The 26,649-nt window shown below is 39.6% G+C and overlaps 1 protein-coding gene across 1 annotated transcript in view; it reads right to left on the minus strand.

Moving 5' to 3' along the window:
* LOC131079450 (uncharacterized) overlaps window positions 1-26,649 on the minus strand; it is a 163,074-nt gene that overhangs the window by 80,778 nt on the left and 55,647 nt on the right. Inside the window, exons 7-8 of the mRNA XM_058017404.2 lie at window positions 16,059-16,160; window positions 15,916-15,981 (exon numbers count right to left, since the gene is read on the minus strand). Of these exons, the coding sequence (XP_057873387.2) occupies window positions 15,916-15,981; window positions 16,059-16,160 (168 nt within the window). The remainder of the gene's footprint in view (window positions 1-15,915; window positions 15,982-16,058; window positions 16,161-26,649) is intronic.

Genomic DNA, 26,649 nt, shown 5'->3' on the forward strand with positions numbered 1-26,649 from the left:
AATCAATAAAAATAAAACACTATTATATTAAATTTAAATACATTATAATAAATTTTTTAAAATTATAATTAATATATTTAAAATTTTGATTCAATTATTATTAACAAATATATCAAATTTTAAATGTTTTTTGTATTGATATAGTTAGTAAACCGGATTACAAACAAGTATGCAACTGTTTTAGCAGTTCGTTATAACTGTACAAGATAGGAACAACTTGTTACTTAGTAACTATACAAAAATGTAAGTGATTTGCCAGTAACCGCTATACGCCAGTCTAATTACAATAATGACAAAAAAACGAAAAAGACTTGTCCATGGTGTATGCCTGGATTCCATCCAAGTGATCCATCCTGTAGGTCCTTCCATCCAGAAAAGCCTGCAATCTGTTGTCCTCATTTTTGTTTTCAAAAATGAAGGACCACTTCGGTAAAAAATTTATGAAAAAATTGAAATTTTTACTCTATGGCACGCTTCCCAAGGCAGAATTTTGACTAATCCTTGGACAGGCTTGATCCTCTGTCCATTCTCGAACTACGTTTCGAATTTCGTCCAATTCTGGGTTCGTTTGCTATGCCTTTCCTTCAATTTTGGGTTTTAAAACCCAGACTGCAGGTGGAGAATTTTCTTCAAACTGCAAGTTTTAATGATATTCATTGTTATGGTCTTTGTAGGGGAATTTTTGATCAATTACATGTGCACTTTTATTTTAAATATGTCACTTGTAATTTATTTTAAAGTTCCCCTTTGTTGTTTTTATCTTTTTAATTGTCTTTTGGTCATTTTTAGTTAAAATAGGGATTTTTTGGCTCAACTGCAAGTTGTTCAAAAAACCCCTACTTTAATGGTTTTCACATGTAATAGGGATTTTAAATCCCCATTACATATGTGCAAGTGTTTTTAACTTGTAGGGATTTTATTTCCCTTTTACAAGTATTTTTAAACTTGCAGTTTGCTCCAAAAAACCCGATTTTGACATGAAAGTGCATTTTTGACAATTTTAAACTTGTCATTTGTCCAAAAAAACCCGATTTTGGCTTGATGAGTGAAAAAGTGAAAAATTAAACTTGCTATTTGTCTTAAAAAACCCGATTTTGACATGAAAGAGGGAAAAGTGAAAATTGAACTTGTTGTTTTCTATCCAAAACCCGATTTGCTTCATTTTGGACAAATCGAACTTGTCATGTGTCTCCCAAAACCCGATTTTCAAGCAAAATTGATTTGTTGAAGATTTCAAAGCAATTTTTTGTGGAGATTTTTTAGGTAAGGAAGGCGTTTTTGCTTCTACCCTATTTTCATGCAATCATCAACATCTTTCATGCCAAATGGAGGTTATATTGACTGGTTTTTGGAGCTAAATCAGCAAAAAACGTGGTTCTTTAAACCCACATTTTGGGCATTTTTACTTCATAAATCTGCAATCTCCTTAAGCGTTTTGTCTTCTTCTACCTAGCCGTGGAGGGTGAGAGGGTTTTCGCACCATTTAATGATGTCGTTGGAGTTTATTATGGTGGCCACGTGATTTCCTTTGGCCACGTTTTCTCCCTTTGGCAGCGTTTTCAATCATTTGGATCATTGCTTTTTCCTCTACCTTAGGCGTTTTGCTTGGATGCACACTCTCATTGGCATTTTGGTCCTCCAAGTTTAAGATTGCTGCTATATTTGGGGCATTCTTACAAAAAACGTGATAAGGGTTTGATATTCCAGTTGTGCTTCTTCATCTCAAGAATTGTTGCATTATTGGAGAAGCATTTTGCATTTTTAAGAAAGGTATGTTCTCCTTCCTTTCTTCTCTTCATTTTATTATTTTCTTGTTTTCTTTATTTTTCGTTATTTAGTTACATTTTTTGGCATGTGATGTTCTTCCCCAAAAAAATTGGTTTTCGTGAAAGAAATCTTCCCCTTGAAATGCAATTGTTGAATTGCATTGTTCTTCTCAAAATTCCTTCGTAACTTGTATTCAAGATTTTTAATCTCGATTACAAGTTCGCTGGAAATTCTTGTTCTTCCCCTACGGTTAAGGAATTTAACCATTTTTGGTTAAAATTCCAAGCTTGAAAAGTGTGAAATACCCCTCCCTTGCAAATTCGGGTTTTAAAAACCGGATTACATGTTGAAGAGTTCTTCCCATTTTCATAAAAATGACTTTCCCAGATATTCCCGTTTCTATTCATTCACGTTTCCCATATCCGTACTTTCCGTTTCCATCATTTCCCGCAAGTCAGAATCTCATTTTACGTCCATTTCTCCATTTTCAAATTTACAAGTATACTTGTATTCGGGTTTTAAAACCCCGATTGCATGTATGTCCTTTCCAACTTGTATACTTGCGAAAATTTTCCCAAGATCCGAAATTGGTCAAAGTCAAGATTTTCCCATTTCTCCATATCTCCCCTCTTCCTCTCACAAAACCGTAAAATTCAGAGATCAAAGTTTTACCCATTTAAAGAAGGAAGAATGATATTTGCAGCTGATTATGATGTTGCCTTAACTCTTTTAAGTCTTCATCACAGCATTCCAGGTTCACAATCGATGTCAGATTTGTCGGCATCACCAACTCCAAAGAAAATGAAATACAAATATGACAAATACCAGAATGAGGTTGCACCTTCCCAGGTTTCTTCTCCTTTGGATCGCATCAGGGACACGGAAATAGGGCACGTCGATATGGCTGAATTCATCAACAGGGTAGAAGATCCACAGGATAACAACTTGCAGCGGTTGTTGGACAGCCATATCCATCATGCATCTTCTTTCCCAGTGGCTGCCCTAGAACCTGAGTTTGTTCTTGCATGCGCCCATCATTTTGACAAAGAGTCAAGAGTCATCAAAAATGATGATGGTGAAGCTATAATTCGTCTTGATGCGGATACAATCAAGAAGGTCTTCAAAATACCTCCTGCACCTATTTATATGGAAATCACCAAAGAAAGTGCAGCAGAGTATTATGTGAAAAGGGAAAAAGATTGCAAGCGACACATCAATAGGTGGATCCAAGAGCCACGTCCTTCCTTCTCAAGATGGGCAAAGTTGTACCCTGGTGATTTCAAGTGGAAGATAGGAGACACCATCACTCTTCTCAGTAGGATGATGGGCCTTGAGCACTCTAATGTCTTTGAGCCATGGATGTATCAATTCATCATGTTCATATGGCAGTCGCATCACATTTCATGGGGTGAAATCATCAGCGATGCTTTGTGCGAACAACTTGCAGCAGTTCCTACCACTATGACCTTCTTCATGAATTCTTATCTGGTATATTTAGCAGCGTCACTTAGACACTTTCCAGGTCTTTCTACCAAGGGTGATCGCTCGCTTATACCAGTTTGGGAATATTATGACCAGTTGCCATTGAAACCTAGCAGACTGCATTTCAAAAGAGTCCAAGATGCATTCTTTGGATATTTCATGTGTCAGTTTGACGTGGATCTCAGAAACAAAAGAGTATCAGATGAGGCATGGGTCAAGGTGTCTGAGTATGGGTGTTTATTCCTGCAATTTCCCACCTTCACCTATATGAGGATTGGATGCTATGATGGACAGCCATACATGCTTCCAAGATACCCAACCGATAAGATAATTCTTATGGAGTTGGGAAGACAGATCATGGCTGTTCATGCTTTTCAGTCTGCTAGACACAAGGTTGGAATGGGGATCTCTAGCACAAACCCATTGAAAATTGGTCGATACTCCCTTGTCACATCTATGAAGGCTAAGACCATGGAGGTTGAATTGTAGGAAATCAAGCTTAAAAGGTTCAAACCTAGAGCTGATTTTGATTATAGAGGTATGATGGAGAAGATCAAGAAATCCTTTGTGCATGTTCATCGCATTGAAAACATCTGGGTAGATCTCCGCACGGAAGTCGAAGTTCTGAAGATGGATTACTGCAGGCTCACTGTTGAGCAAATTGTTGACTTGAACTTGGTGGATATCCCACAAGGGATGATCCATGACGGGCATATACTTGATCCTGAATACATTTCACGAAGGGTTGAGGAAGCTCCACTTCCTTTGATCCAATGGTCACACAAGGAGTGCGTCTCCATCCTTGACAGATTTCAGCCTATCTTGGCCAACACTAACGCATGGCTGAAAAGCAATGCTGTTAGACTTATCAAAATCAAGGTTGGTAAAGAAGATGATTCTATAGGGCCTCTTGGACGGAAGTCTGAGATTCAGATTGATAACAAGGAGGGTGCTTCATCTTCAGGCACAAGGATCAAGTTACAAGTTAGTCGTGCAATAGTGCTTCCTCCTGAGGAGACGACTACTCGTGGGAAGGAGAAATCACGATTCCATGTTCGGGTGATCGATCTGGATAATCCATAAGAGGGGCAGCAATCTGACGATGCACCTAGGTCTCCAGTTTCAGACTCGCCTCATGAGGTCATTCCTCCAGTTTCCATTGAGACGCCTCTTTCTCCTCCTGATTTGCTCATAGATGAGTCTCCTCAGAATGCAGTTCCCATTTCAGCATACGAGCCTTCTCCTGATCAACAACGAGAAAGTGTGTTGAAAATTCCTGAAAATAATCCCACTTGCATTCAGTTATCAGAAATCGATACTTCCACTTCTGGTTTTGAAGAATTCATGAGGCAATCTTCATGTCCATTGGTAACTGAGCAAACCGTGGTCGCTATTCAAACAGATATTCCTCCCAGGGTGACCACCGTAATTCAAACAGAAACTGCTTCTCTTTTGCCTGCGGCTGCTACAGGGAGTGAGTTGATGACTTTGCCTCCATGGCTTAGTTCTTTCACCCCGAAAAGAAAGAAGCGAGAGATCTCACCTGATGCCTTTGACTACCAGCAACTCAAACAATCCAGATCCAAAGTTGCTAAGAAGGCGAAGACTATCTCTAGGGTAACTGTTGATAGCAACAAGATGAAAGTAGCTGAAATTGTGGAGCCTATTGCAAATAAACCACTTGATGAAATGTCAGCTGCTGATTATAAGGTCACAAGGGTAGAATTGGGCAAGCAAACACATGAGGTCATTAAACATGATGCTCAGTTTTCTGTTGCTTCACTAGTGCAAAGGTGCGACGATCTTCTTGCAAAGAAAGACAAGCTAGAAGAAGAAAATCGACAGCTCATGGCAGTCATTCATAAAATCACAAAACCTACTGCTGAAGGGAGTAACTCCATAGGTTCTTCTAGTTCCCAAGAATCGATTCGTGGAGTGGAAAGGGCTGCTCAGAAAGTACAAGCACTGGATTCCTAGGTTGATCAGCTTCATGATCAATGTGTACAAGTGGTAAAAGACATTTTTCAAATAATGTCTAAGTTGGAAACCATTGAGGAGAAACTGGATCAGACTTCTAACACTTTCAAAAAGAATCTGGAAAGTGTTGAGAAAAGTCTGGCAATCTGGCGTACCATGCCCCAACAACAGCTGAGTATTTTGCAGGAGCACGCCATCATCTCTTCCAGGGTCATGTACTTGGAATTTGAGGAACTCATGGAAAACAAGACCCTTGTTCTTAAATCCCTCATTGAGGAGATCAGTGATGCAAGAAGATTCCGGGATGAAGTCAATCGAGGTATTGTCTCACATTGTGAAAGGGCCTCTTGCAATATGGTAAGTCAGGATGGAGAGCCGATTCCGGAAGAAGAGGTTCTTGCTGATTTACAGATGAGGATTCATAATGAATGGAGGAGCGAACAATTCTCAGCAGCTTCAATTCAAGCATTGATGAAACACCAAACCTTTTTGCATGAGATCCAGTCTATCCTGGATAAAGACAATTCCGCGCTCCTCTGTTGTCACGACACTATTGTGAAGACTATGGTTGTTGCTAAGAACACCAATGAACCGAATCCCGAGGAACTACAAGCGAGCATCCGAAAATTTCAAAGATTCGTGTCTTCACAAAATGCAACTTAAGTGTTTTTCAATACTTAGTTGAATTTTCCCTCTTTTGTAATTTTTAGTTGTAATTTTGTTTTGACAAGTTACATGTAAAAGTATTTTTGTAAAACGCAAGTTACACATTACTTGCACTTTTGTAATTACATGTAAGGCAACTACAAGTTGTGTCCAATTAGGACTGTAATTGGAATAAGTCTTAGTTAGTTAGAGTAACTCTTAGTTAATTAATGAAGTCTCAGTTATTTATTGAATGAGTCTTGGTGGTTGAGAGAATCTCTCAAGTTAGTTAGGATCCTCCCACCTTTTTCTCAAGGCTCCTCCTTTATAAATACTTGAGAGGTCCATTGTAAATATATCTTTTGGAAAGCAAGCAAAAACTCTGCCAAATTTACAACAAGAAGTCTTTGAGCTTCTGTATGTGGATTGAAAGTTTTTGAAAAATAATAAAGAAGGATTACTCAAGTTTTGAGTCTTTGAGCTACATGTTTGAGTTTGAATCTTTTTATTTCTTCTATGCAAAGTGTTTCTAAAGGAGCTTAGTCCAATCTGATTTGAAGTCTTTGAGCTGCAAGTAGTGAAGATTAATTAAAATAGGAAAATCTCTAGAAGGAGCAGCAAATCTTTGAGCTTGCGTCTATTCTTGAGGAAAAATTATTGTTTGATAAGAAATAGCAGCAAGTCTTTGAGCTTGCATTAGTTCTTGTCTTTGTGTTAAAAGAATAGATTATTCCAGTCTTTGAGCTGTTATCTTTTATTCATTGTAAAAATTTAATATAGCAAAGGGTAGATAGGACTTCCAATAGTCAAGTCTTTGAGTTTGATATTGCTGTCCCGTCCCAAAGGAAGTGACGGAAGTCTTTGCACTTTCAGGAAACTTCATTTCCTTTCTCTCATTTCACTTGAAAGTAGTTACTGTTGTTCATATTCAATCGCTATCCTTTTCTGTGAAGAGAAAAGGATATTGTCTTTCTTGAAGAAAGAAGAAAGACAGCTGTCCCATCCCATTTTATTTTCCAAGTTGTAGTTAGATAGGGGGAGCCTTCCCTTAATTAGGAGAGTTTTTACTCATGTGCTGTGGTTGAAACCACAATTTTGTATATTTCCCCAAGTGTACAAAATTTTCAACCAACACAATCATCCAGCATCCTTGCAGATTGCATCTTTTGTTGTCTAACCTGGTGGCCATTGCCTCTGATTTCTTCCGTGAGAGCGTCGAGGGCGTTCACAAAAGGAGTTCTCTCAGCATTGGTTCTCCCCCAAGTGTATCCATGGGATAGCTTGAAAATGAATACTATGGCATGTCCATCTGAAAGGAACCTCTGGAACTTCTCTTTGTTAAGCCTGAACACCATAGTGACCTGCGTGCAGACAGAGTGGAGGGTGAGACTTCGAAAAGACTTAGTAAGGACCCTGACTTGCCCTTGAAATTTTTCTAAATTCCTAATTTTCCATAAATATCAAAGGATATCACCAGAAAGTAAATTCTAGAACACAACAGTATCTTTCTTAAGTCCTTTAATGACCCCTGTAACAACATCAAGAATATTACAATGCACAGGAAGAGTAAATCCAAACATAAGCCAAATTTCCTTAGCAACAATGCAGTCGAAAAATATATGTCTACTGGTTTCCCTGACTTTACAGATAGAGCACAGGTCCTCTTTAGTGTAGTCCGATCTGGTAGGGAGCTTGTCAAGAAGTAACAGCCATCTGAAGGCTTTCTTCCTCGGAGCCAATGGAGACCCCCATAGAGATTTAAAGATATGAACCCATTGAGCTCGCAACAAGTCAAAATACCAGATCGAGTTGAGATGGTTGAGGATGCTGCAATCAGAGGAGAGGGTTTTATAAATAACCAGAGGTTTAAGGTTCCCAATCGGGCTTCCATCGGACGAAGTGAAGGAGAGAAGGCGGCTAACATCACAAGCAATGGGAGGCTGGAGGAAATTACAAGCATTGCACAAGATGTTACATGTCCTTTTATTAGAAAGAGGCAGATTAAATTTAGCAGAGAGCTCTTCCCAAGGGATCAAAGTTCTGTTTGTTATGATGTCTTTGAAGCAACAAATACCTTTGCTGGCCCATTTTTTGGCCGAACACACTTGAGTAAGGGCTAGAGGCTTATCTTTATGGGTTAAGTTCCACCAGATTGACCTATCCCCATACACTTGATTAACACGGCTGCTCCAACCATTGCCAACATTAGATCTAATAATTTCCCATGCTTTCCGGATGGTTTTAAAGATAACAGAGCCTGCGATAGAAATTGAAAAAGATACAGCTAGTAGATCACTAATGGGGAGGAACTTCCAAGATTTAGCTTTTTTAGGAACCCCCATGCTAATATTATTACGAATGAGCACTTTCCATGGTTCATTACCTTCCAGAACATGAAAAATCCATTTGGCAGCCAATGCAATCCCTTGGGTTTTCAAATCCTTAAGACCCAGACCACCAATAGATTTATCCATGCAGCACCAATCCCATTTGACTGAGTGAGCTTTTTTGTGACCTCTTCCATCCGACCATAGAAAGTCTCTGATGGTTTTTTGGATCTCATTGATCTAATAGTTATTGAACATCCATACAGATGCATAGTAAATACTGTAAGATGAGAGAATCTTTTGGCACACTTGCATTCTTCCTGCTAGCAATAAATAGTGCTTTTTCCATTTGGAGAGCTTGGATTCAATCTTCCCCTTAATCCATGCCCACAAGTCCTTAAGGCAAGGAGAGATTGCAAAAGGGATCCCCAAATATCTGACAATTGTGTTCGGTCCTCCCCACTGATACCCATAGGTAGAGAGCCAGTCTAGAGGTTTCTCAGTCCATCCGAGCAGGGTAGATTTGGGTTGGGAGATCTTAGCCCCTGCGGTGTCACAGAACAAGGAGAGCTTCGATGATAGAGCATCCAAATTCTCTTTTGATAGTTCAAAGAAAAGGGCAGTGTCATATGCAAATTGGATGTTGATCAGCTCTGAGTTGTCTGGGAGGGAGATTCCCTTAACCCTAGGGGAGTGGGAGTTGTCCCTCAGCAGATAAAATAGAGCATCGGAGGCAATTGCAAAAAGAGCAGGGGCAAGAAGGCAGCCCTGCCTAATAGATCTACCGAGCTCGAATGAATGAGAAATCGGGCCATTCACTTCTATCTGGGCATGAGCATCCCTAAGAAGGACCTTAACAAACTGGCAAAAGATCTCGGGAAACCCAAAGGCTTGGAGCATGGTGGTGATGAAACCCCATTCAATCCTGTCATAGGCTTTTTCAAAGTCTAACAAAAACATGGCCACCTTTTGATCCAAGACTCTAGCCCATTCCATGGCCTCCCAGCTTGTAATCAGATTTTCCAAGATGTATCTCCCTTTAATGAAGCTGGTTTGGGTGGGGCATATAAACTTGGGGAGGATATTTTCGAGCCTTAAGGCAAGCATTTTAGCAAGAATCTTGTAAGAGACATTGAGTAGAGTAATAGGGCGCCAGTTTTGGATTAGAGCCTTGTCCCCTTCTTTGGGAGTAAGCTTGATCAATCCTCTATTAATGTTAATTCCCAAAGTTCCGGTCTTGATGGCTTCATTATAGACCTCAAGAAGATCATCAACGACCCATGCAATATTAGCCTTATAAAACTCTATGGTAAACCCGTTCGGTCCTGGGGCTGTCATTATGAAGGGAATTAATAGCTCTAATAATCTCCTCCGCTAAAAAGGGTCTACTAAGAGAGATAGCCTCATTGGGAGATACAAGCTTAGGTATAAGCTCCTTACATTTGATCCTTGTAGCCCTTGAAGTGGGAGAGTCCTCGGAGGAGAAGAGTTGCTTGTAGAATTTGATGAACTCACTCAGGATTTCCTCGTCAACAGAAATTTCCTTGCCATCCACTAATAGCTTATCAATCCTTTCCTTGCATTGTTCTTGCTTCAGAATGTTAAAAAAGAACTTTGAGCCTTTGTCTCCTTTGTCTAGCCAGAGCATCCTGGCTCTGGTTTGGGCACCTAGTGCCTTATGATGCTGCCTTTTCCGGAGTTCATCTCTAGCTATGGCCACTTGAAGATTAAGATGAGAGTTGCTAGGGTCATATTGAAGGGCTTGCTCTGCATTGAGCAGATTAGAGGATAGAACTAGCTCAACCTGTCTGGCATCTTTGGCTTTCTTTTTGCCAATGGTGCCAATTATCTTCTGCCAACTTCTGACCAAAGTATCCCAATTGTTTATGTAGGAGCCACTAGAGGGATTCCACTTATTAAACATTCTTACTATATGAATAGCCGCAAGAACATCCTGGTCTTTGAGGAGGTTGTTGTTGAGGATAAATTTACCTCCATTTTTACTATGAGGTTTGTTTGCACTCCTAGTAACAATTTCAACAAAGATGGGGTGGTGGTCTGAGAGGGAGGAGGGTCTGACCACCACCAGGCAGCCTTGGTGGTCCGGGATAAAGCAGAAGAAGTCCTTATTGGTATAAAATCTATTCAATCTGGAGTAAATTCTGCTACCAGCTTTCTGGAAGTTGCACCACGTAAACCATATGCCCTTATTAACATGCTTTAATCCTTCTAATGGGTCAAACAATCTCTTCATGCTTTTCATTCTATCCCAATGAAGCTTTTCTCCACCTTTCCACTCATTTGCAATGCCCCCTGACTTGTCATCCTTGTGTTCGACCATATTGAAGTCACCCCCCAAAATCCATGGGTGTCAGGAAGAGAAGCAAACCACTTCCAAAGCTCAGATCTATCCCTGTAGTCATTGGGAGCGTATATGTTGCACAACCCAAATAAAGAATCACCATGATGGAAAGTAACCCACACAGCTCTATTACAAGGGGAGAATCCTGAGCAAAAGATAGAGTTATGCCAATTAGGGTTAATACGAATGGTAGCCCCTCCTTTGCCTTTCTCATGTTTAGTGAAGAATTTGAGGGAGTCCTTCCATATGAAGTTTAGATTGATCTCTAAGGTGAAGTTAATAGCTTTAAATTCCTAAAGAAGGACAAAATCCAAGTCCTTATGACTACTCAGCATTCTTCTCACAATATATTTCCTGTTAGGGGATTCTAACCCCCGGATATTCCAAGATAGACATTTCATGGAGAACAGATAATTATTTTCCATTCTTGTCAGCCTTGAAGTTGTTAAAGCACTTAGGGATGCTCGCCTTTCGGTTAGATTTTTTGTGCGCAGGAGAGAGTTTGTTTTTAGAACCTAAAGGCCTCCCTCTTTTCCTCCTAGTGAGAGCTTCACCCTCAGAGATTTCCTCATTTGTGAAATCTGCATCCTTAAGCTCCTCACCATTAATGGTCGATAAGTTGGATCTTGAATCAGTTTCTATCTCAAACTCGTGAATGTCCACATAGGAGGCATCTTCTTGGGAATCTCCTTCCGACATTCCTATCTTAGGAGCGAAATGGATTCTAGAGTTGACAACTGATGGAGCAGCCGAGATAATCTCATAAAGGACATTGTCATCATCAACCAAGGTCTTAGCTTTAACAGGAGCAGGGGTCGAGGATGTGATGAGGATAGGATGAGGGGAGCAATCCTCATGCCCTAGAGGGTCTAGCGAATCGTTTTGCACAAGTATCGAGTCTAATGGATTAACCCCAACTTGGGATTGACATGTTGTGCGAGCAGATTGAGGATCGTCAAGGGCAGGGGGGGTTGCAGCCCTACTCCTACTAGCATCATCTCCACGATCAATGCCTTCAAAAGTCCTGACAATTATTTTGACATGAGAGTCCTTGCGGGGGTTGGTTTTTGCCAACTCCTTCGGGGGGGTATTAGACCCCTCTTGCACTATGCCTGGTTTGACCGATTGAAAATTTTGATGCCCTCTGGCCCTAATCTTTTACAAGGCCAGTTGTTGGGCATTATTTTTTTTAGACCTTTTGTTTCCCCTTGAGACCACCTGGAAGCTAGAGTCATCGATATTTTCCATCTAAGAGATGGCTGCAGTAGGTTGAGTCTTAGGGAAGTTAGCCACTGCATTATTAATGGCTTTACTTAACAAATCCAATTTATCTTTAACAGACGGTTCATTCGAAGGCTTAACTGAAGGATTGGATGGAGCAGGGCCACCTTTATTCCCTCCAGACCCAAGCGGGTTATCGAAAGGTTTGGATCTATTCGACAGAATAGGACAAGAGCGCCTGACGTGCCCTTCCCTTCTACAAAGGAAGCACGAATTCAGACCCCCTAGGGTTTCCAAAATGCAGGTGAAGGATTCATTCCGCAATTTAATGTCAAGAAATCTGGGAATGTCTACTCCCAAGTTGTGATGGATATCAAGACTCTGGCATCCAAATTGGGGACGAGGTGTGTCGAATGATCTACTCTAACCACTTTCCCTATCGAATCAAGCAATTGCGGAATGAAATTCCAAAAAATGGGAGGTAGATTCTTAATTAACAGCCATCGAGGGCAAGATATAGCCAGAATTTCTTCATTAATCGCATCAAAAGACCATTTGAGGGCCCTAAAAGTGGTTTGGCCAACGGCCCAGAATTGTTTATGTAGCACCTCTAACTGTGATTTATTATCTTTAAAGAAAATAACAAAAAGACCATTATGAATCATTCTAAAGAAAGAAAAATTGAAACCTAGCTTTTTAATCCATACATTTTTTATCCAATCATCAAGGAATTTCCTCGCTAGACATTTATCCACATTAGTAACAACAAAGAAAATAGCTACGTCTTGGAGTCTTTTATTTTCAAGTTCTAGGGCATCGGCCATGGCATCGTTAGGAGAGATAAAGAGAGTACAAGGAGCCAAGGCAGGGTCCTTACCTCGTCCTCTGCCCCAGCCATTACAATCTACAATCGAAGCACTTACCAAAGCGAATTTCACCTCTTTCGAGACCTGCACTACATCACCAGCGATCGCGTCTCGGAAGGACTTACCAATGAATGCTTCCTCGACGGCTTTATTCAAGGGCACATGGGTTGAGTCTGCCCCATTAATCCCTGCCTCCATCGAGCATTAACTGCTTCCGCCCTCCTTCGTACCTGCAATAAATGCACCCAACTCGGCAAGAGGTTAGGAAACAAAGGAGTGGAGGAGGTCATACGCCTCCTCCACCAGCAGGGCTGCTAGGGGTCCACGTCAACCCTAGTTGCATGCCCTAGTTGCAGAGCGCCATCCTCCTTCCGATTTGATCGTTTCTGAAAAATTATTCCAAATTTTAAATGTTAAATAATGAATATATTATAATTAAAATCTAATTTAAATATTTTTAAATATTAAATTTTAATATATTAAGTAAAAACTAAAATTAAATAACAAATAGACATGGTTTAAATATTAAATATGAAGCTATGAATTTTATTTAAAAAACAGAAAACTAAAATAAAAAATTTAAAAAAAAATTAAAATCGAGAAATTAAATATTAAAAACAATAGCCGCATCACAAACAAACCCTAAAAATTAAAATCGAAATATTATATATTAAACAGTAGCCGCATTACCCTTCTCTGACTCGAAGCATATAGTCAATGTGTTCTTGTTTTTTGTGGATCGAGTACAACAAGTTCGTGATTCAGCTTGACCAACTGCTAGAACAAGGAATGACCTCGCGTGCTATCATCTGTGAAAAAATCATCATGAATAAATTGTTGGGCTATATGCGTGTGATTTCTTCTCCTCAGACTTGAAAGAAATCCAAATAACCATTGTTTTAAAGTATATTTTGTTAATAAAAATATGCTCTTAACCCGTACGAATTTTAGGCGAATTTAAAATTTTAAACGAATTTTTTCACGTTTTAAAATTTGCCAAATTTCGAACCTCGTGACCAAAATTTGGCAAATGCAGTGACTAAGGCTCTAACCATTGGCAAGAAAAAATATTATTTTTATTCATGCTTTCTCCATTTTAGATGGAGAAAGAAATAGTAAGCTTGAAGGTTGAAATAATTATGTCATTAATGATAATGATATTAGGGTCAAGAAATGAACTTCAAGTTTGACATAACAGAGATTTATAAATACATATGCCACCACAGTAGTATCCAATCTTATGGTGTGATGCTACAGTGGCCAATGAAATTATGCATTATAATTGTTAGAAGGATCCAATGATTTGGGAAGTGAATATGGAAAAAATTCAAGTAGTCAATTACAATTATCCTTTATATCAAATTGTAGAGTTTTATTGCATAAAATAAATGAGAAAGACTTAATGTTTTTATTCAAGTTGACTAGTAATGAGTTAGGACTACCTTATCAGAAAATTGTGATTCAGGGTAGAAAGCTAGTGAGCTAATTTGCAGAAAAATCTGCTCTCATATAGTTAGGAATCTAACAAAACACTTTCTGGGTTATGTTTTTTGTTGTTTCCCCTTTCCAGAACGTAGAGTTTTTAAATTTGGCTTAGAAATGCAAAAGTTATGACTATCTAAATGCTGTTCTTTGACTACAGTCAGCAGCAGACTAAAAGAAATGATAATGATTAAATAACAAAAATATGTGGATCAATTGGGTATTGCCATCATGATTAAATGTTATTGCCTTAGAATTATGTTATTGGAACTAATGCCAGTATGGATCTATTTTTAGATACTATATTTTTATTCAACCTGATCATAGTGAGGTGATCATGACAATATATCTTACTAGCATTGTTTATCATTGATTTACACTCATAAGTGCTTATAGATTGGATTGATTTGCATTCTCTTCCATATTTTGTTATCAATTAACATGTGCATTACATACATGATGCTTGGGCATATAGGTATGCTAGCTTGTCAAATATTCACATGGCAAGTTAGGTTCCATCATGTATGTTGTCCACATAAGGTTAGATCCTTTGTGATGGGTCGGGCTTCTCCAATGGAATAGCACGGGGAAGCTAATGCTTCGTGGCAGGGTGGAAATCACTCTCTCTCTCTCTCTCTCTCTCTCTCTCTCTCTCTCTCTCTCTCTCTCTCTCTCTCTCTCTCTATTCTGCTTCATGCAAATGTTGAAGTACTTATTTATCTTGTGACTTGCCAGTTTAGAAGAGTAAATGGCACTTAATTACTGCTTATTATTCTCTTGCTGATTTTGAGTGTGAATTTGTATCCATAAACAAACAAATTCAGTTTTGCAGTCATGCCAAAAAAAATTGTTAAGGTTTTATGCGAATTGTAATGATTATAGAATCATTTTTATATTCGTTAAAAAAAAGAAGTCAAATGTCTGATTCTTTTTAGATTAGCTTTACATTACCTTCATGTTATCCATAAATTACCATTTTCTATTAATGATCAATTGCCAGGTGTTACACATACAACGTAGACTATACAGTTACTAGTATAAATGTACAATTATTATGCTTTCATGACATTTTCATAATTGTACTGTTCCTTTATTGCAAATGAAAAATATTGAACTCAACTGTTGTTCAATGAAAACTGCTACGGTTTTAATCGTCTGCTTTTATAGAATTCATTTTTATGTTTATGATGTGAAATATTGAATAAAAAATTGTGTTGCCACCTAGAATTTTATGTTTCTGTATAGTCTTATGACAGATATTGAGTTATTTGTAAGTTTCCGCCTTTTCAATTTTTCATGTATACTGAATCCTGATACAACCATTTCTTGCCTGACCTTTATGACACCCCTCTTCTCCCAATCCACATCCCAGCTGTTGTGTCTTTGTGGTAGCTTAGAGTAACATCAAGGCTGCAGAATTGGTTGTAGCCATAGATTAGCGAGTTTAACTTCCAGCAGGAAGACAAAATATCACATGATGACTATTACAAAAGGTTAGGATATTTATTCATCAATATCTATACTAATAAGTAGTAACATATCTGCAATCTAGCCTTCTATATTTGAGTTAGTTTTTTTCCCATATACTGAAATGACAGGACAATTAGTCTATACCAAGCACAGAGCTCAATAACATATCTGACAAACGGCAGACATATGGATTCAACCAGCCACATTCATTGATTTCAATCAAACAATCATACATGTGAGAAACTGATGCCATAGACAAGTATACAGATTAAACAAATGTGAACATAAAGTGTCAAGAATATCTACAAGTGTGTACCATCTTTAGCAGAACTTCAATAGCACCCTTCCCATCACCAAGGGCCCCATCAATTTCATCAATCACCTGAAAAGAAATTACCATAAGTCAGACTAGATCTTACGCATATAAAGGATCTCTGAAGAATATAACCAAAAACTTACCAAGCACTTTGGCTTGGAATCTGCCATGACAGAATTCATTTGCACCACATCAAGAATTTTTCTCTCCACTATTGACGCACTACGGTCATCACTTGCATTTATCTGGATTAAAATGAAAACAAAATCAATTTTGTTGAAGAAGATAAATAAAGAGAAAATTAAGGAGAAAGCAAGTAAAGTGAAATCAAATTGCATTAATATGATCAAGTTTGAAAGGAATATGGGTGCTTTTTGCAGCAATTAAAGAAATCAAAATATTGAACTTATGAATGGATATTCAACTAAAACAACTTTGTGAAGCCTAGAACTCAATGTGCCCTCATCTTGTAGGTAAACCCAACATTAGGCTTGAATATGAATCCAAGAATACATATAACTGCACAATATGCCTATCCAAGCACTCTTTGAGTAAAGCATAAGAACATAACATATCAAGCTCACCAGATACATGTTTTAACTTGCCCAAAATCAAACATTGTATATTCATAGCAGCAGTGGCATACGCAGTTGATAACCAATTAGGAATGTGCATTTTGATGAGAATTCATGGAAAATCTCACATACTCTCACACCCAATCCCCAACTTTGCACTGTCCTTCTAGCTTTCCTATTGCTCAGAATTGGGATTTATTGTGTCAAAAGAACTCTATCTATTGTTCAAATTTATCATCTACCCCTAAATATCAAAAGTATAGGCTAACATGATAGCTAGTTTGAATTACCTGACAAACTTTGATTATAACGACTGTCTAAGTACACTAAAAACAAAATCACATGAAATGGGTCCAAAGAATGACATCAGCACCCCTTGCATATCCAAAAAAGGCAGCTTATAGCTGCAACGACTTCTTCCTAAGTTAATGGTCCTAGTATTGATTCAGGTTTAGGTTCACAAGTTCAATTAAAAACAATTGGGCGTTGGGTTTGTTTTGGGTTTGTCCATACAAAAACATATAAAAATCAGAAGTACATACATATTTGCAGTAGTAATCAAGTTCAAAATACCTCATAGCATCATATAATAAACAAAACCACTACAAAAACTAAAAATACTACAATATCAATTAGTAAAACTCAATTGTCGTGATATATATTAAAATTTAAAAAAATAATGTCAAGTATCAACAATCAACTGTACTAGTGTATTAGAAGAACCACAAGCAATGTCAAGTAGCGCCATTGCACTATCATGCTCACTAGCTAGCTCAACCTCAACAGAAAGCACAGCAAGATAAGAAGTGGAAGCATCCAAGTCAATATGTTTTGACTCAATATCCCACTTCTTTAAATCCCCTTCCCTGTAGCCACTTTCTTTGTGTGAAATGAGACACAAGTTGGAATGTATATACAGTATACGCTAAGTCCTTTGCCTTTTATGAAGTGCAATTGGTTGCATTTTATTAAATGGATGGAGTATGCACTCCAACTCCTCTCAGATATAGATGAACTAGTAATCTACTAAGGCGAAATTAGAGAGTTAATGAGTTATAAAATTTAAAAGTTAAAATTATAAATGAAACTGAAAACTAAATGATAAAAAATAAAAATTATAAAACTTACTTGCAATAAAACTTTGATCACAAGAGATTGTACATGTGTAAATGATTGCTCATGGAAGTGCCACCAATTGTGAGAATCAACCTTAAACTTGTCATAACGAACATCAATACTATAGTTATTGGAGTGTACAAAATCCATGAATTGAATCCTAGTAGCATCCCACAAGCCAAAATCTATGACGAGTCTACAAAGTGTTGCCTTGTACCCTTGGCTATATGGGGCAAACCTCATCAACAGAGAAAGGATCTCAACAAACTATAGTATTCAAGACTCAATGCAAAGGCAAGAAGATGTAGTGAGGCGATCATTTTGTTCCATCTCTTCAATAATTTTGTGTAGCTATTTTAAAAAGGTTACTCTGGGATCTTGTTCTTTCTCATTCATGATGGTCTTCATTTTCTCAGTCATAGGTGCCATCATATATCTCTCCCAAACAAGGTTCATTCATGGTAACATAACAGATCATACTCAACATAGTGAGTGAAACTGAAAAAATATTCAAAATGATCCTTCAAAATGTTTTTGATTAAAAAAGCAATGTTAACCAAGGCGCTGACCCTTAACATACCCCAAGGCTATCAACAGCACTCTAACAACACTAGAACAATTTCAAAATATCAAAAACAAAAAGAGAAATGACAGTTTACAGCAAAAAACAACAGGGCCAAAACCCAAGACCACAGCAAAAAGCACAAAGACCAATAGCCTAAGACATAAGGGGCCGAATTACAGACACCAGTCATGTCTATGACCTTTTCCCAATCATCAGAGAGGAACCTGTAGAGTTCCCTGGCCGCTTGTTTGTCCGCCTCATCCTCAGCAGTCCTATCACGTAGGAGGGAGAGTGTCGGCACAGAGCTATGAAGCACCCGGGTGCAGAATTTCTTAATGCTGACCAACAATTTGTCTCTGGTGTCCAACCTACGTTTGATTTCATTGATTTCCTCTTTTAGCTTCTTAGTTTCAAGAACCTGCCCCAAGCTATCAATGCGGTTCAACAACTCACAGACCTCACTATTAAGGGCATGTAGCTCATCCATCCTTGGGTTGCCCTTGGGTTCCACAACCTTTTCCTCCTGCATATCCTTGTGCTCCTCCTTTTTGGGCAGACCTATCCCACCTTCCTTTTCCTTTCCATCCTTGTCGGTCTTTTTGTCTTTAACCCCATCATCAACAGCAACCCTCACATCAACCTGAGCCCCCAAATCCAGCTAAGAAGCCCTCCAAATAATAGGGTCCACCATATCCATAATTTCGTCCAGGTCCACAAGGTCAATTTTATCCAAGTTCCTTGGTGTCAAGGTTCAAGTTTCAGGACCCAGAGGGGACCCAAGGTTATCCATGTCAGCCATGTCCCTAGAAGCATTGGCAACCTCTTCTCCCACTAGCTCATTCAAATTGCCACCATCCTTGCCCTCCACAAGGTCTTCCTCAGTGTCCGTTGCAAGTTGGGGTTTAGCCTTCTTTCCAGTAGAACCCCTAGAGGCAAGCCTGCAAGATCCTCTCCTGCCATCCGTTTTGGGAGTCGGGTTATCCTCTTCCGACTCCTCAGAGGAAGAATTATTAATGATAATTCTCTTGCGTTTCCCAAAAGACTTTCCTTTTCCCTTGTAGGAAATGGGTTTCTTATCCTTCCCAAGGGAGAGGGAGGGGAAGGTGGGGGAGTGTTATGCGTTGCACACGCGGCAACAGGGTCCCCTTTCCCTTTTGGGCCTTTCCGTCTTCGCCCTGTTGAGTTTCGTGCAAAGTGTCTCGCGTCCTTTTGAGCGAGCCCACAATCAGTCTGTAAGATGATGATGTTGAATGGAGGAGCTTGTGAATCCATGAGGTCAGTTGAGCCTTCGGGCATGAATTCCAAGAGATTGTCTAAACTTGTAAAATCGCCTTAGATAGGCGTGGGATGATAGAGACTGGCGAAATCCGCCAAGTAAAGGATAAAGCGTCTGAAGGTGGTAGGACCCAAAGACGTCGATTTTCGCATAAGGATATAAAAGAGATAAGAGGGTGCAGAGGTGTAAACTTTTTTAAAAACCTCCTCTGTATCCTGAAATTTGCACAAAAAGGGAGAGATTACATGATGTTTTTAGAAGTTTGCAGGATTTGTATGAATGTCGATTTTCACCAGCTGAAAGGTAAAAAGGGGCGAAAGCCTTAAAGTGCCCCAAAGTGCCAAAATTGACAAAACTCACCCAAGTGCCGAAACTCGCACTTTTAGTAAAAAATGACCAAAAGGTCCGAAATTGGCAAAAATGACCAAAAGGTTCGAAATTGGCAAAATGACCAAAAAGTCTGAAGTTTTCAAAGTGACTAAAAAGTCCGAAATTGGCAAAATGACCAAAAGGTCCGAAATTGGCAAAATGACCAAAAGGTCCGAAATTGGCAAAATGACCAAAAGGTCCAAAGTTTTCAAAATGACCAAAAGGTCCGAAATTGGCAAAATGACCAAAAGGTCCAAAGTTTTCAAAGTGACCAAAAGGTCCGAAATTGGCAAAATGACCAAAAGGTAAAAGTTGGCAAAATGCCCCAAAAGGCCGAAATTCAGACTTCTAAGTGAAAATGTGAAAAGGAAAAAGTTGGCAAAATGCCCCAAAAGGCCGAAATTTGGACTTTTAAGTGAAAATGTGAAAAGGTAAAAGTTGGCAAAATGCCTCAAAAGTCCGAAAATCGCATTATGGAGGAAGACTGAAAGAAATAAAAAGTTTGAAATAGCAATCTGTTGTGCGTATTGCACACACACCCCGTCAGTTGACAGGGGACCCCCCCCCTAAATTTTGTCTGCTGTGCGAGAGAAATAAGACCAAGTCTTGTGAAATTCGCCAGTAATGGGTAATTTGCAAAGTTTTTATTAAAGGTTTGCAAAAAAGCCTAAAAGGTCCGAAATTGGCAAAACACCTAAAAGGGCCGAAATTTGGACCTTTAAGTGAAAATGTGAAAAAGTGAAAGTTGGCAAAATGCCTCAAAGGGCCGAAATTTGGACCTTTAAGTGAAAATGTGAAAAAAGGTAAAGTTGGCAAAATGCCTCAAAGGGCCGAAATTTGGACCTTTAAGTGAAAATGTGAAAAAAGGTAAAGTTGGCAAAATGCAAGGGCCGAAATTTGGACCTTTAAGTGAAAATGTGAAAAAAGGTAAAGTTGGCAAAATGCCTCAAAGGGCCGAAATTTGGACCTTTAAGTGAAAATGTGAAAAAAGGTAAAGTTGGCAAAATGCCTCAAAGGGCCAAAATTTGGACCTATGAAAATGTGAAAAAAGGTAAAGTTGGCAAAATGCCTCAAAGGGCCGAAATTTGGACCTTTAAGTGAAAATGTGAAAAAAGGGAAAGTTGGCAAAATGCCTCAAAGGGCCGAAATTTGGACCTTTAAGTGAAAATGTGAAAAAAGGTAAAATTGGCAAAATGCCTCAAAGGGCCGAAATTTGGACCTTTAAGTGAAAATGTGAAAAAAGTGAAAGTTGGCAAAATGCCTCAAAGGACCGAAATTTGGACCTTTAAGTGAAAATGTAAAAAAAGTGAAAGTTGGCAAAATGCCCCAAAGAGCCGAAATTTGGACCTTTAAGTGAAAATGTGAAAAAGTGAAAGTTGGCAAAATGCCCCAAAGGGGCGAAATTTGGACCCTTAAGTGAAAATGTCAAAGTTTTAAAGTTTGCAAAAGTGCCCAAAATCACGAAATTCACCATGAAGGGGTGAAAATGTCAAAGTTTCTAAAACTTTTCGAATGCCCCTCTTGCCCGAAATTGCCAGGAACAACTAAATTCACGGAACGAGTAAAAGCGTTAAAACTTGGGAAATTTTCAAATGGCCCTCCAAGCGTTAAATTTTAATATTTGTTAAATTAAATTAATTAATTTTTCAAATTGATTTATTGAAATGAAATTGATCGTTCGCAGGTCACAGGACGTCATTAGAGAACCAGGAGAAAGACCTGAAACGCAAATCGAAGAAGGATCGCAATCAAGGCCAGGCACTGAAGACTGGAAAAGAAAAAAAATGTGGGAACGCAATGCTGGAGCGCGAGAGAAACCAAACGTTGGGAACCGTGCCGCTGAACAAAGATGAAGTCCACCACCGGGACCAAAGACCGAAGGACACTCTGAATGCTGCAAGTTTATGCCTTCTCGAGAAAAAGCACACAGCTAGATTTAATTCCAGGAATTCAATTTCTAAAAAGCTGAAATTGTTTTATTGTAAAACTGCTTGTAGGTCCCACTCAAATATTTTGAAAGAAAGGGGAAACAAGTCAGTTGTGGATAGTTATGTCCAACTACCAGATAGACTCAAATTGAAGCCAAATAGTGGCAGGTAGTTGAAATTGTGGTTGAATGGATGAGTGAGAATTTAATGGGCATGGGTTAAGGCTGCTAGTTTCTGGAAGGCAGATCAGGACCCTTGGATGCAATTAATCCTAGCCTTTGGTTCGTATTGTAAAATCTATAAAAGGTAGAGGCCTTTCTCTTGTAAAGGGTTAGATAGTTAGAGATTGTTAGATAGTTAGAGATTGTTAGATAGTTAGACTCTGGTGAGAGAGTTAGATTTTAGAGTTAGAATAGGTTAGATTTTAAGCAGTAGCATAGAGATGCTGCAGAAATTGTTGTAATAGGCAGCTGAAATCAATATATAGACATTGATTTGGTGTTTATTGTCTTGTTTTCATCCTGTTTGCATGGTTTCTCTCAGCATTTTAGATAGATCTTTCTATTTTGGGTGTGCAGGTATTTGATAGATTCAGGCTTATACCATTGAGGATATACTGATTGTGTATCCTTTTGTATGGTTAACCTGAGCCTTTAATTGTGCTTAGTTCAATTGCAGGTGTCCGTCTGAGCTGAGCCAGAATTGGGTGCTTAGCCGTGCGTCTCCAGCCAGAAAATCTTCCAAGTCCCTTTGAAGATTGCACCGTTCCTGCAAGGTTGTGAGCTATTCTGGCCAAGCGGGAATTGGTTATGTTGAGTCCGTCTACCCACATACCCGTGTTGTTAGTTTCAGATCTCCTAACCCTTTCCTTTTGCTCTTTATTATGTAATTCGAGAATCGTAGCAAACCAGCTTGTTGCAAATCGTAAGTCCCCTTGTGCTCCCAACAAATCACATTGACCACTGAGTAATCCCGCAGTCAAGACCTGACAATCGAAACCTTGAGGTCGTCCCCATTGATCAAAGAAACAGCATTAGGGATTTTCTTATCTCAAGAGAGGATAGGATACTCAGCGAGTACATTCTATTCTGCGTTGGCCGGATGAAGTTGCAAGTTCGGTGATTTTAGACACGTCAACAAAATTGGCGCTAGAAGGAGGGTGGTATGATGAATGTCTAAACAGCCAAATACGGATCATTTCAATCTATATTTTCGAGGAATAACTTTATAGCTTTTACCCTCCGCACGCAAGAAAATCGGGAGGGCACCTTAATAGTTCCTTGCAGCAAGTTGAGTCTAATCGACCTTTTAAATGCTATATTCGGGATATGCAAGATCCTTGTTAAACCAGAAAATACCAAAAATATTTATGAGTCAATATGTTGAGTCAGTCGCTTCATGAAGGCTGTTCGCAGTCCGAAATTTTTCAGATCCAGCAAAGGTTGAGTTTGCAGCTATATCCCAAGCGGTTGTTCGAATTTGCATCTAGAGCTCACTATAGAATTCACAACACCACAACGCACGATGAACTGAATTGCTTGACATTTTTGTCAAGGGTTGAGATCACATTACAGGGGCAGATATTCTTTTGGGATGTCCCCAAACCAGAGGCGATCGTACAGCCGGATATCCCCAGTCCTTCGTCCAGCATCGAAGAATTTACAAGATTCAAGAATTTGATTGAGAACCAGTTTGGTCTCGAAGAGGAGTTATGCTTGGAGAACGTGTTGTCACCTTGGTGGTGCAGAATTCACCGCGCCCCACATTCAGAGTTCACCTACTCGCTATGCATGGAGGCAGTCAGTCAAGTTAAAGCTCAGTTTGGATTGCCGGAAGAACCAAAGGAGAGCATCACCAGCAAAGTGTGGAGTGCCTACCTTGCTGCAGACGAGTATAGAAGATTGCAAAATCAATACAACACCACACCTTCTAACGATGTTAAGTTGGGGCTATCAAGTGCTGAGCAAGATGAACCAGTCAATCAAACCAAGGTAGCAGATGAATTTATTATCCCTGCAACTGATGAGGACAGTGTTCAAGAAGACGATCAAAGGAGCTTTGTGGATCAGCCACAGGTTGAAGAGCAGTTTGCAGCAGCCCCACAAATGGACGATGCAGTCCAAGAGTCCGTCGAGGATGTTTTTGAGGGCCAATCAATCAAAGAGTCCCTGCTGTTTGAGGACATACTGATACAAGTGCATAAGGCCGCATTGTTCATACAACCCAAGGATTCACTGACAGATGATGCCCCTCTCTTTCCTGAGTTCGAGTTTGGTTTCAAGACTAATTTTCAGCCTACGCAACCTAACGTGGAATGTGATGCTGATTTGCATACACCAGACGCTATCGAGATGCTGCACCACCAATGGCGACTTCCTGACACAGCTGTTGAAGCCTTCCTGCCGCACAACCCATCGTACAATACTCTGCATGACTCTGATCACTGATTTTGAGGCAATTATGGCAGCCTCAGGAAGATATACTGACCAATGGTTGCACCAGCAGATTGAGCGACTAATACATGAGGGAATCCAGTGCACTTACCACTTGATGGGTAACCTTGATTCTCAGTCTTCCGAAGATGAGGGAACTTCCGGTGCACCTAAGGAAGAGATTGAAAAGCTTGAGAAAAGAAAGAATGCTAAGGCCAGCAGAGGAACTCGGACATCCAAAAGGACAAGGGAAAAGATCCCTATTAGGAGACCAAAGGTCACTTCATCATCAAAGGACCCTAGTTCGTCCGATGATGTAGTAGAACTAGATTATATACCTGCTCCGCCTTCCCAAAGTGATATTGACGCATTTGGAGCTAACAATCCACCTCCACCCGACATGCTGGAACCCGAGCTAAGAGTCATTGAATCAGCCGAACTAGATAGACAAATAGAGGAAGGAGAGATTCCATCCACTCAAGGGATCGAAGTACATGAACCCACCCAACAGAGCCGCCACGAATTGCCGCTCCATAGTACTACCAAAGATGACTCCATTGTTGAAGGAGAGCAAAAGACAGATGATACCCGCAGGCCTGAAAAGACTGAAGAATAACCATCACACGAAGGCACCAGACAATTGTTCAATGAAGTGGGAGAAAACTCGGCTGCGAGCAAAGAACTTGACACCTCTCTACTCCTCCTGTAACGGAACAGCTGCAAATTTGTGATGAGACTGTTGAAAACATCAAAGAGCAGAGTGCAAATTTGACCATAGCATCAGCCCAGACTGTACCTCAAGAATAGTTGATTGCCCGAGCTCAGCGCAAGGCTGCCACCAAGCCACCCATCGATTTGGAGGACATCTTCTCACGCATAGACCAAGCTAAAGCCAAGGGGAAGAAAAAGCCTAAGGCATATTCCAGAATAACCAAGGATGAGCAAAGGAACTGTACTCTTCACATCGCCACCACGCCTGTAGACAAGCCAGCAGATCAGATTACACTGGCAGATTATAGCATCACGAGGGGCAAAGTCTTGAAGAAAAGGAAGAATCCAGGGATTCAGTACAAAACATACTCAGGCAACTTGAAGAAATAACAACTGAAAAGAACATGTACCAAGCTCATGCTGAGCAGGCCGAGGGGTACATTGATCAACTCCTGAGACCATTACACAATGCTTCTGAATCCCACATTCCCCTGACAGCATTGGCACAAAGGACCACGACAAAATTTTAAGGAGTACGGGATACTGCAAGGGCCGTCAAGGAATGGATGCAGGGCATTAAAAGAAAAAGGAGAGCAAATCTTCAAGGATCTGCACGAAATGGCCCTCCATAGGGAAGCCGTTGTTATCAAAATGTGTAAGCTGAAGAAAGAGTGCTATAACATTCATGAGGCGATGGCCAAGACTTTGCCCCTCATTAGGACTCTATTCTGGACTTGTTCTCAGATCCCTGATGTTGATGCTATCCTAAATCCTTATAGTGTCAGTACCTTCAAAGACTGGTATTGGACCCTCAGCATGAAGGACGACATGAGGGATAATATCAACAAAATGCATGATAAGAGCGATGGCACTTTATCAAATGTGAAGGACCTTGGTGAGAGGATCCTCAAATCCATGGTTCCTGGTTGGAAGAATGGTATGGAGGATACTGAGGTGCAACCGCAGTGGGAGGACCGGCTCAATCCCAAGGTTGCATACTCCATAGGGGATTTAGATTTTGCTTATGAGCTTCAAGCGAACATATCATGTTTTGAAAATCACAAGTCATACTGGAAGAAGGAGCTGGAGAATTTAGATAGCCTCCTACAAGGTATCCATTACAAAATTTTCAATCCACCTATGCCGCCAACGACCGAATTATTCAAGTTATGCTTGAGATTTCAGGACTACGTTCGAGTAGAACGTGCAGCTGGTCGGGATATCTGGAGAGAGTATTTGCACGACGAAGTCGAGTTCATCACCGAGGAATCTAGAGCTAGAAAAGAGAAAGTGCTCTCCTAAAGTGCTTTTCTTTTCAATTTTGAAAAGTGCACTTTTTGGCCAAAGGGTCATATTTGACTTCCAAGTCAACTATAAATGTAAACTTTATGTGTGTGCACCTTTTTGAATTATTTTGGATAAGTTTCAATTACCTTTTTGGGTAGTTATTGCTCCCTTTGGGGTAGTTGCTGATATTTACCCTCCATTTATGGGTATGGGTACTCTTTTGTAAAGGATGAATCTGAGCCGCTTGTTTAGATTAGATCTTGGCCATTCATCCATTTTTTAAGCCTATTTAAAAGGGACTAGTTTTCCCTCATTTTGTAAGAAGTTCATGGATTGTTGCTAAAGCTCTGGCAAAATTTACAGGATTTAATGCAAAGTTAAGACTGTTTCAAGTTTCCTTGTGAGTGCATGGTCTCCTTCTTCATTAATTTAGAATTTTCATTTATGTTTCTTTCATTTCTCTATAGCATTTTCT

This window comes from Cryptomeria japonica, chromosome 8, assembly GCF_030272615.1.
Source record: "Cryptomeria japonica chromosome 8, Sugi_1.0, whole genome shotgun sequence".
NCBI classification, from domain to species: domain Eukaryota; kingdom Viridiplantae; phylum Streptophyta; class Pinopsida; order Cupressales; family Cupressaceae; genus Cryptomeria; species Cryptomeria japonica.